At 43.4% G+C, this 12,428-nt stretch overlaps 1 protein-coding gene across 1 annotated transcript in view; it reads right to left on the bottom strand.

Moving 5' to 3' along the window:
- Positions 1 to 4,106: 4,106 nt before the first annotated feature.
- FRK (fyn related Src family tyrosine kinase) overlaps positions 4,107 to 12,428 on the bottom strand; it is a 67,932-nt gene continuing 59,610 nt past the window's right edge. The window contains 5 exon segments of the mRNA XM_030199224.1: positions 4,107 to 4,621; positions 4,624 to 4,722; positions 4,724 to 4,800; positions 6,062 to 6,227; positions 7,783 to 7,964. Coding sequence (XP_030055084.1) covers positions 4,586 to 4,621; positions 4,624 to 4,722; positions 4,724 to 4,800; positions 6,062 to 6,227; positions 7,783 to 7,964 — 560 coding nt within the window. The 3' untranslated portion in view covers positions 4,107 to 4,585.

Here is a 12,428-nt window from a genome sequence, read left to right on the forward strand (position 1 = left end):
AGAGACATAGACCATTTAATATTTAATCAACTCATTAACCTGAGAGGGGAGGGAGCTAAAGGACCTTTTCTCTACAGTGCAAAGGTCTCTCAGGAGTTCAGTTCTCATGAGCCTCAGCCCATTCCTAGGGTTACACATCAAGAGACTCTGAAGATCTCATTTCTAACCTCCATGTGCACATCATATCAGCAGAAATTTGCAAACAGAACTGCTGAGGGCAAGCAGTAACCGTTGCATCTGGGAAAATTATCAATTATTAAAACAAATGGTCTGCCTCCAATGTTCATCTATCATTTAAAAACTTTTTTTTAAACCTGTCCTGCTGAACTGCTGTAAAGATTTGCCCTTGGGAGTCAGAAATCTATTAGGTAAACATTTCTGAGTCCTTCATTAAGCTTCCAGAATATCTTACGTTAGAAACATGCGCTACACTTTCATTGGGAACGACTGTTTAAAAACTGTCTCTGAGATGCATTCAGTAGCGCCTGTGACATAAGCTGCAGACCCTTCCCCCTGTCTCCCAGCATCAATCCTTCTCTCTACTGTCTGATTCTACCACATCAGATTCTGGGAGCTGTCCCCTGACAGAAGACTCTCGCTTCATCTTTCCCAGGTGGACTGAAATATCCATGCATATCAGACGAAATGAAGCCTTCAGATACTCTGCAGTTGATTGGACCAATGTGTCAGCCTCACATTACAGGTCTGTTGTATTAATCCGCAAACTAACCTTTTCCGGAGATAGGAAGGCGGTAGAACAAGAGGACATGAAATGAGATTGAAGGGGGCAGACTCAAGAAAAATGTCAGGAGAGAGTGGTGGATACTTGGAATGCCCTCCCAGTCTCTAGATTCTGCTTTCCTTCGTTTTCGCTTAACTCTTCTGCCAGGGTTTCCTGGCCATTTGTCATTTTCTCTCCTTTTTCTTTGCTTTCTTCAATATTTTTCTGCCTCCTCTGTGTCCAGATTTAATTCATTCTTACTATCCATTCTTTAATTTCCTTCATCTACTTATGGCTTTTCATCTTTTTCTCACCCTTGTTCTCCCCATGCCCCTTCCTCTTATTCTCCAATCTTTCACTACTCCCCTTTCCATGCAGCCTCTCTCTTTCTCTCCCCATCCTTCCAGTGTCTCCCTCTCTCTCCCCATCCTTCCAATAGTCTCCCTCTTTCTTTCTGCATCCTTCCATCCAGTGTCACCTCTTTCTCCTACCCTTCCATCCAGCGTCTTCCCTCTTTCTCTCCCCATCCTTCCACCCATCTACCCTCTCTCCTGATCCTTCCATCTAATGTCTCTCTCCCCCTTCTAACCAGTGTCTATCTCTACCTTTTCTGTTTAGTGTCCCTTCTCTCTCCACATCCTTCCAATCTCTCCCCTTTTTCTCTGCATCCTTTCATCCATCTCCCCTCTTTCTCTGCCATCCTCCCATCTGTTTTCCCTCTTTCTCTCCCCATCCTTCTGTTTTCCCTCTTTCTCTGCATCCTCCCATCTGTTTTCCCTCTTTCTCTCCCCATCCTTCCATTTTCCCTCTTTCTCCCCATCCTGCCATCTGTTTTCCCTCTTTCTCTCCCCATCCTTCCGTTTTCCCTCTTTCTCTGCCATCCTCCCATCTGTTTTCCCTCTTTCTCTCCCCATCCTTCCATTTTCCCTCTTTCTCCCCATCCTGCCATCCATTTTCCCTCTCCCACATTCAGGCCCACCATCCCCAGCTCCCATTGCCGGCCACTGCTGCTTTTCCTGATGAGCAGCAGGGCCAGCGCTACAAAAAGAAGAAGCGCTCAGCTGACTGAGCTGAGCGCCAACGCTAACCCAACGAGAAAAATGTTTAAAAAAAACGTGGCACTGCACGCAGCCTCGAAGCATTGGCTGCTGGCTCTGCAGGCTCCTTCCGTCCCTTACGTCACTGCCCCTGCTTCGCTACAGGGGCAGTGATGTAAGAGACGGGAGGAGCCTGCAGAGCCAGCAGCCAATGCTTCGAGGCTGCCTGCGGTGCCGCATTTTTAAAAAAAATTTTTCTCGTCCTTAGCAACGCGTTGGCGCTCAGCTCAGTCAGCTGAGCGCTTCTTCTTTTTGTAGCGCCGGCCCTGCTGCTCATCAGGAAAGCAGCAGTGGCCGGCAATGGGAGCTGGCGCTGGTGCTGGGCGGGCCTGGACTGAAATTGGGTGGGCCTGGGCCCACCCAGGCCCACCCGTAGCTACGCCCCTGGGCCATACAACAAAGGTAAAGAAAATAATTGTATTTTTAATTTAGGATAAAGTATATGGTGTTAATAAAGTTTCAGAGACCAATACTTCCTTCCTTAGGTCAGGAGAGGATACCGTAACAGCATTATACTGACCTGAGGCAGGAGGTTTTGGCCTCTGAAAGCTCACTGAAAAGGATTAGGCTATTAAATAAATTGTCTGAAATTGGATGCACGGAAAAGCAGCACTTTACCCTGTGTGACAAATGCATCTGTGTGACTAAATTTTGCTGGGGGGGGGGGGGGGTAGAGAGCAAAGTTTGTGCCCACCCACTTTGGGTTCAGGCCCACCCAAAATTGGCAGTCTGTCTACGCCACTGGCTACCTGAAGAGGGATAAGGTGGCATTAAAGTGTAATGAACTATATTCAGCAAGGTTTGAGATGAACCTCAGTTGGGCATTGTGAATGTGAACAAATGTCAATGACTTGAGATGAGGCAGAAATGGTGATAACTGAGCTGTGGAAAATAAAAGAAAAATCCTTTTTATGAAATGATGGGAGTTGCTGGTCATTTGTTGGAATACCACTTAAGTGCAACCTCAGGGAGCACGGAAACTGAGGAAGACAGCAAAGAAAAGCTACGAGAATGGTATGGGATTTGCGTTCCAAGACGTATGAACAAAGACTTGCTGACCTGAACATGTATACCCTGGAGGAAAGGAGGAACAGGGGTGATATGATACAGACGTTCAAATACTTGAAAGGTATTAATCCGCAAAAAATCTTTTCCGGAGATGGGAAGGCGGTAGAACGAGAGGACATGAAATGAGATTGAAGGGGGGCAGACTCAAAAAAGATGTCAGGAAGTATTTTTTCACGGAGAGGGTGGTGGATGCTTGGAATGCCCTCCCGCGGGAGGTGGTGGAGATGAAAACGGTAACGGAATTCAAACATGCGTGGGATGTACATAAAGGAATCCTGTGCAGTAGGAATGGATCCTCAGAAGCTTAGCCGAAATTGGGTAGCGGAGCAGGTGGGGAAGAGAGGTTGGTGGTTGGGAGGCGAGGATAGTGGAGGGCAGACTTATACGGTCCGTGCCAGAGCCGGTGATGGGAGGCGGGACTGGTTTGGGAGGCGGGAAATACTGCTGGGCAGACTTGTACGGTCTGTGCCCTGAAAAAGGCAGGTACAAATCAAGGTAAGGTATACACATATGAGTTTATCTTGTTGGGCAGACTGGATGGACCATGCAGGTCTTTTTCTGCCGTCATCTACTATGTTACTATGTAGGAGCTGAGAAGCAGCAGGTGCCAGAGGGGACAGGAGCCCGCATTGAAGCATTCCCACTAAGCAGGGTTGACCCGGGCTGAAGAGTGGAAGGGAGACCTGCTGACACTATCTACATGCCTAATGATCAAATCTCCAACTAAAATGCTTACTGGATGGATATTTGGGGGAGGGAGGGGCAGCAGCTACTGGGGAATTAAGAAGGTGACTTGCCATCAGTGGAAAGCTGCTCAATTTGAGCATCCTTCTGTAACTTGGATGTGACAAGTACAGGTTGTAAATAACAATGTCCATCTTTTTGGATATAGATGTCCCTGCTCCTTCTGAAATCAGGGTTGGACGTCCATATTTTGTATGGCTTTGCTCAGCTGTGCTGATTTTTTTTTTGCACTGGGCTTATTGTCGATCTCTGAGTTCCAGGAGATGCTGAGAAATCCTGAATTTGTTTCCAGTTTAACTCTGTCTTCTTAAGCTTCCTTGAGCTCTTTCGTGGATCTGGGATAATGGGTTTTCTAGGTTTCTACGTGAACTGGACTGTGAGGTTCCCATCTTTCATATCATCAACCCATGAAGGGAGTTACCACTCATTAGAGTTACTTCTGCTAATTCTTGTAAACCTGCATAAACACACACATGTATGCTTGAAAAATATTTTAATCAGTTTCATGTTCATATGAAAATATTGATTAATAATCTCTGTACAGTTGGAATTAAATATGATGTTCATCCTGACACACATGATTAAGCTCATATCGGGAGCACAGGCCCTGCAGCCAGCACTTGAATCCTTCATAAGGAGAACCACCATGGAGCGTGGTGAGAAACCCCGGAAACCGCAGGCGGGTGTGTAAACAGACAGACGTAGGAAAGGAAAAAGTGCTGGATCAGCCCATTCATTCTTCTTTCTCTCCAGTAATTAATAAATAGAAAGAAACATTTGCATCACTGGAACAGCCATATCCCTTCTGAGACTACGCAGCATTTATACCTGGACATGCAGATGTCCCTACTGAAATGACTGCTTCTCGATCCTCACAGTCTGATTAATTTCACATTATCTCCACAGCCAGGTGCACGGGACAAAGAATAGTGTATTATTATATGTGTCACACTGCTCATCCTACAAATGTATTTGAGTCAAAATAGGATTCAGATTCTGTTCAAAAAAGTCATCGAACTGCCACCGCAGAGTCTCAAAGGTTGGTCTCTCCTCTGGGGATTTTTTCCAGCAGTCTAACATGATCTGGTAGAGATTCCAGGGGACAATTTGGTGGTCGTGGCATCCTGTATCCCTTTTCAAGCTTTTGCAATACTTGAGCTCCAGTTAAACCTATAGGAAGAGAGAAGACTAGGTGAGAAAAGTTTCTCTATCATCCCCTAAGACAGCAGTAAGAATCATGCTTGCACTCAGCTGATGTCCTGAGGAATCCAGAGTGTTTACCTTCTAACCTAAACTGTCCTCAGTCATTGCAGGGAGACTCTGCTTACTAGTTAATTAAAACTGAATCAGACCATTGTGCAGTGTCCATTACTGGGAGCAGCAGGAGTTCATGGCACTGTGTAAGACATAGGGCTGGACTGAGTTATCCATTCAGTGTTGGCCATTGCAGTTCACAGTATCCAAGTTTCAGGAAAGTAATAACCCAGAGTGTACACTAAACATATAAGACACAGTCCTTGCTCTACTACTACTACTGCTTATTTCTTTAGAGCTACTAGAGGTACAGAGCCCTGTACACTAAACACATAAGAGACAGTCCCAGCTCAACTACTACTACTACTACTGATCATTTCTATAGTGCTACTAGACATATATAATGCTGCACACTAAACATGTAAGACACAGTCCTTGCTGTACTACTACTACTACTACTACTACTGCTTATTTCTATAGAACTACTAGAGGTACAGAGCCCTGTACACTAAACACACAGTCCCAGCTCAACTACTACTACTACTACTTATCATTTCTATAGCGCTGCTAGACATATGCAGCGCTGTACACTGAACGTTTAAGAGACAGTCCCAGCTCAACTACTACTACTGATCATTTCTATAGTGCTACTAGACATATTTAATGCTGCACACTAAACACGTAAGATACAGTCCCTGTTCAACTACTACTAATTAAGATTTCTATAATGCTACTAGATGTACACTACACTAAACATATAAGAGACAGTCCCTACTCAACTACTACTACTACTACTACTTATCATTTCTATAGTGCTGCTAGACATATGCAGTGCTGTACACTGAACATGTAACACGCACTCCCTGTTCAATTACTACTACTTATCATTTCTATAGCACTGCTAGACATATGCAGCGCTGTACACTGAATGTGTAAGAGACACTCTCTGTTCAACTACTACTACTTATCATTTCTGTAGTGCTGCTAAATGTACACAGTGCTCTACACTAAACATATAAGAGACAGTCCCTGCTCAACTACTACTACTTATCATTTCTATAGCACTACTAGACATCCGCAGCACTGTACAGTAAACACTTAAGAGACACAATTTTCTCCAATTTTGTTGATTTCTGGTTCAGTGATTTGGTTTCTTCTTTAAAGAAGGTTTACTCACCAACGTACGGCATCTTTCCATATGTCACAATCTCATACAGAAGCACTCCAAATGACCAAATGTCAGATTTAACACTGAATTTATTGAACTGTAAAGCCTCAGGTGCAGTCCATTTAATGGGAAGCTTTTTATCAGCCACCGGCTCATAAGCATTTTCATTTTCAACCTGTTAAAAAAGAGAAGAAACTTAAGACTTCTACACATTAAACAGACAAAATTCTGAATGTAGTATTGAAAACCATGTTCATGGAACGTTACACATTACTTAGACGTAAATAAGATCATTTCTCTAATTATCTGCTGACATCTTACACCGCATCTCTAGCAATATCCTTAGACTTCAAGAAATTGTATATTCCTTCCTATGTTAGGCCTATTACTAAGGGCTAACTACTGCTACTGAGGCCTGTACTTTGCTCACTTTGGTTCTTACAACTTGGCCTAAGAAGTTAGCATCTTTGCAACATACAGTGGTTTTCTCAGGAGCTAAGATCATACCTTTGGGCAGACTTATACGGTCTGTGCCCTGAAGAGCATAGGTACAAATCAAAGTAGAGTATACACAAAAATTAGCACCATGAGTTGTCTTGTTGGGCAGACTGGATGGACCGTGCAGGTCTTTTTCTGCCGTCATCTACTATGTTACTATGTTATGTTCATATAAGGTAAGCTTGGCAATTGCTGACAGGCTGGGGACACAGTGTGAGCCTAACATGTCCATGATTTCTAGGAAGTGAAACTTATATGACAGTAAATATATGTAATGTCCTGGACAGTGTTAGCTGAGCAGTCCTTGTCTTTCAGGATGCGCGTTGCTGGACTGACAATCTGCTCCAGGGAGAGGACTATTTTTGTATTGGCTCTGTGAGATACCAATAAGAAATTACTGGTTGCGCCTAACGGAGTCTAAGTCTCTTTCTTATTATTTTTTTTTCTTGTGTTCCCCCCCTCCCTGTGAGGGCTAAGGGACGGGAAGAAAGTACACAAAATGATCCAATGTTGACTCAAATGTCTGATAAGTGTGCATCATTCCAGAATCTCCTCACCCTGGCTGCAAAATTCACACGCTCTACATTGCTGTAATGTGAGGGACAAGTGTTTGTATATCTCTGGCCTAAACTACTCGAAGATATTAAATAAAATGGTGATAATAAGGAGGTTTGGGGGACTCCTACTTGCATAGGCTATTCTCATGATCATTTGGTTTCTCCCAATTACATGAAGCCTTCTACTCTCCAGAATCCTGTAAACCAGTTCAACCCCACTCCTACTATTCTTATCTCAATAAATTAAATCAACCCTGAAAGTGATATTATATACTTGATCATGGTCCTTTCTTTGGTGTTTCTGGGACATAGACCATAGAAGTTTGTCTGGCTCTGTCCTTATGTTCCAACTACTTGAGTTGCCGTCAAAGCCCACTGCAGCCTCTCTGAATCCATCTTGTCATTTGCGGGATACATGCCGTAAAAATCTGCTCAGCACTGTATTTCCCTATCAATTAACATTCTTAATTCAGTTAATATTGCAGTCAAAAATGTGCCAAATATGGCTCTAAAACCCAATTGTCTTTGTTCCAGTATATTGTATGTAATTAAATATTCTTATAATCATGTCGCTATCTAGACTTTGATGATTCTGGGTGTAAAAGTGATACGACTCTAAAATGCTCTCCTGCAGTTTGATGGGCCACCATATAGCTTATTTGCATTGTTAATTACCTTTAAAATTCTGGTCAGTCCAAAGTCTGCCACTTTGTAAACATTATGTTCACCCACAAGAACATTTCTGGCAGCCAGATCTCGATGGACATAGTTCTGTGATTCCAAATACGCCATTCCAGCAGCGACCTGAGCAGCCATGTCTACCTGCTGCTGCACCTTGATACTTTCCCCTCCATCATCTGCAAAATGAAGAAGAGAAAAGCTGCAATTGTGTTTAATGCGAGAGATGGACATTCGTCTTTAGCTTAATTCATTTTAAATGTACTGCTTTGTAGCTTCATTGCATGCTCCCTAGTCCTAGTATTTTTGGAAAACGTAAACAGACGCTTCATGTCTACCTGTTCAACTCCACTCATTATTTTATAGACCTCTATCAAATCTCCCCTCAGCCGCCTTTTCTCCAAACTAAAGAGCTGCGTTAGCCTTTCCTCATAGGGAAGTCGTTCCATCCCCTTTATCATTTTCGTCGCCCTTCTCTGCACCTTTTCTAATTCCACTATATCTTTTTTGAGATGCGGCAACCAGAATTGAACTCAATATTCGAGGTGCGGTCGCACCATGGAGCAATACAAAAGCATTATAACATCCCCATTTTTGTTTTCCATTCCTTTCCTAATAATACCTAACATTCTATTTGCTTTCTTAGCCGCAGCAGCACACTGAGCAGAAGGTTTCAATGTATCATCAACGACGACCCCTAGATCCCTTTCTTGGTCTGTGACTCCTAATGTGGAACCTTGCATGACATAGCTATAATTCGGGTTCCTCTTTCCCACATGCATCACTTTGCACTTGCTCACATCTGCCATTTAGACGCCCAGTCTCCCAGTCTTGTAAGGTCCTCTTGTAATTTTTCACAATCCTCCCGCGATTTAACGACTTTGAATAACTTTGTGTCGTCAAATTTAATTACCTCACTAGTTACTCCCATCTCTAGGTCATTTATAAATATATTAAAAAGCAGCGGTCTGAGCACAGACCCCTGGGGAACCCCACTAACTACCCTTCTCCATTGAGAATACTGACCATTTAACCCTACTCTCTGTTTTCTATCTTTTAACCAGTTTTTCATCGACAATAGAACACTACCTCCTATCTCATGACTCTCCAGTTTCCTCTGGAGTCTTTCATGAGGTACTTTGTGAAACACCTTCTGAAAATCCAGATACACAATGTCGACCAGCTCACCTTTATCCACATGTTTGTTCACCCCTTCAAAGAATGTAGTAGATTGGTGAGGCAAGATTTCCCTTCACTAAATCCATGTCGACTTTGTCTCATTAATCCATGCTTTTGAATGCTCTGTAATTTTGTTCTTTATAATAGTCTCTACCATTTTGCCCGGCATCGATGTCAGACTCACCGGTCTATAATTTCCTGGATCTCCTCTGGGACCTTTTTAAAAATCGGCGTTACATTGGCCACCCTCTAATCTTCAGGTACCACGCTCGATTTTAAGGATAAATTACATATTTCTAATAGCTCCGCAAGCTCATTTTTCAGTTCTATCAGTACTCTGGGATGAATACCATCCGGTCCAGGAGATTTTTTTTTTATTTTTTTTTTTGTTACATTTGTATCCCGCGCTTTCCCACTCATGGCAGGCTCAATGCGGCTTTGCTACTCTTCAGTTTGTAGAATTGCCCCATTACATCCTCCAGGTTTACAGAGAATTCATTATTTCTCCCACTCATCAGCTTCGAATACCATTTCCAGCACCAGTATCCCACCCAAATCTTCCTCGGTGAAGACCGAAGCAAAGAATTCATTTAATCTCTCCACTACGGTTTTGTCTTCCCTGATAGCCCCTTTTACTCCTCAGTCACCTAGAGGTCCAACCGATTGTTTTTGGCTTCCTGCTTTTAATATACCTAAAAATGTTTTACTATTTTGCCTCCAACGCAATCTTTTTTTCAAAGACCCTCTTAGCCTTCCTTATCAGCGCTTTGCATTTGACTTGACATTCCTTATGCTGTTTCTTATTATTTTCAGTAGGTTCCTTCTTCCATTTTCTGAAGGATTTTCTTTTAGCTCTAATAGCTTCCTTCACCTCACTTTTTAACCATGCCGGTTGTCGTTTCGTCTTCCGTCTTCCTTTTTTAATGCGCGAATATATTTGGCCTGGACTTCCAGGATGGTGTTTTTGAACAGCATCCACGCCTGATGTAAATTTTTGACCCTTGCAGCCGCTCCTCTAAGTTTTTTTTCACTGTTCTTCTCATTTTATCATAGTCTCCTTTTTAAAGTTAAACGCTAATGTATTTGATTTCCTATCCGCCTTATTTTCAAAAGAGAAAGATGCCCATATTTCGACCCAAATCAGGAGATGGGCGTCTTTCTCCTGTGGGCGCCCAAATCGGTATAATTGAAAGCCGATTTTGGGCGTCTTCAACTGCAATCTGTCGCGGAAACGGCCAAAGTTGACAGGGACATGTCGGAGGCGTGGTGAAGGCGGGACTGGGGCGTGTTTATCAGCCAAGGAGAGATGGGCGTCCTCGGCCGATAATCGAAAAAAGAAAGGCGTTTTTAGCGCAAATTTGGGTCACTTTTTTTGGACCCTTTTTTTTCACAAACAAGTCCCAAAAAAGTGCCCTAAATGACCAGATGACCACCAGAGGTAAACGGGGATGACCACCCCTGACTCCCCCAGTGGTCACTAACCCCCTCCCACCCAAAAAAAACAACTTTAAAACCCTTTTTTCCAGCCTGTATGCCAGCCTCAAATGTCATACCCAGCTCCATCACAGCAGTATGCAGGTCCCTGGAGCAGTTGTTAGTGGGTGCAGTGGACGTCAGCCAGATGGACCCAGGCCCATCCCTCCCTACCTGTTACACTTGTGGTGGTAAATGGGAGCCCTCCAAACCGCCCCCAAAACCCACTGTACCCACATCTAGGGGCCCTCCTTCAGCCATAAGTGCTATAGTAATGGTGTAGAGTTGTGGGGTGGGTTTTGGGGGGATTTGGGGGGCTCAGCACCCAAGGGTAGAAAGCTGTGGACTTCAGAGGTAGTTAACTTTTTTTAATTTTTCCAAGTGCCCCCTAGGGTGCCTGGTTGGTGTCCTGGCATGTGAGGGGGACCAGTGCACTACGAATCCTGGCCCCTCCCATGACCCAATGCCTTGGATTTGGTCATTTTTGAGCTGGACGCCTTCAGTTTCCATTATCGCTGAAAAACGAAAGCGCCCAGCTCAAATCCGCACAAATCCGATGCTTTTGGCTGGCACAAACCGTATTATTGGAAAAAAGATGGACGCCCATTTATTCCGAAAATACGGTATGTCCCGCCCCTTCACGTACCCATTCTCAGATAGACGCCCATGGAGATGGCGTTCACGTTCGATTATGCCCCTCCACGTATACTTACTTCAAAGCTAATATCAAATCTGATCATATGATCACTGTTATCAAGCGGCCCCAGCACCATTATCTCCCGCACCAGATCATGCACTCCACTAAGGACTAGGTCTAGAATTTTTACTTCTCTCGTCTGCTCCTATACCAGCTGCTCCATAAAGCTGTCCTTGATTACATCAAGGAATTTTACCTCCCTAGCGTGCCCCGATGTATATTTACCCAGTCAATATCGAGGTAATTGAAATCTCCCATTATTATTGTGTTGCCCAGTTTGTTTGCGTCCCTAATTTCCTTTAACATTTCTGCATCCGTCTGTTGATCCTGGCCAGGCGGAGGTTAGTACACTCCTATCACTATCCTTTTCCCCTTTACACATGGAATTTCAATCCACAGTGATTCCAAGAAGTGTTTTGTTTCCTGCAGAATTTTCAATTTGATTCAAGGCTCTCGTTAATATACAATGATACCCCTCCACCAATTCGATCCACCCTATCACTACGATATAATTTGTACCCTGGTATGACAGTGTCCCACTGGTTATCCTCCTTCCACCAGGTCTCAGAGATGCCTATTATATCTAATTTTTCATTTAGTGCAATATATTCTAACTCTCCCATCTTATTTCTTAGGCTCCTGGCATTTGCATATAGACATTTCAGAGTATGTTGACAGTATTAATTTGCAATCTTTTGTCTGAGTTTTATTTTTTTTAAGGACACCTGATCTACTATGGTCTCTTTTGCAACCTCACTATCAGGATACCCTATCTTCCCTGTTTGGTGATATCTTTGAAAGATACCTTATCCAACCAGCGCTTTAGAGCGACTGTTGGCCTTCCCCCCAGTCGCCACATCTCAAAAAGATATAGTTGAATTAGAAGGTGCAGAGAAGGGCAACAAAAATGATAAAGTGGATGGGTCGACTTCCCTATGAGGAAAGGCTAAAGTGGCTTAGGGTCTTCAGCTTAGAGAAAAGATGACTGAGGGAGATATGATAGAGGGCTATAAAATAATGAGTGGAGTGGAAAGGGTAGACAAGAAGCATCTGTTTACTGTTTCCAAAAATACTAGGACTAGGGGGCATTCAATGAAGCTACAAAGTAGTAAATTTAAAAAGAATCAGAGAAAATGTTTCTTCACTCAACATGTAATTAAACTCTGGAATTCGTTGCCAGAGAATGTGGTAAAGGCGGTTAGCTTAGCGGGGTTTTAAAAAGGTTTCGCCAACTTCCTCCAGGAAAAGTCCACAGACCATTATTAAAATGGACTTGGGAAAATCCACTGCTTAT

Source organism: Microcaecilia unicolor, chromosome 3 (assembly GCF_901765095.1).
Source record: "Microcaecilia unicolor chromosome 3, aMicUni1.1, whole genome shotgun sequence".
Lineage (NCBI taxonomy): Eukaryota > Metazoa > Chordata > Amphibia > Gymnophiona > Siphonopidae > Microcaecilia > Microcaecilia unicolor.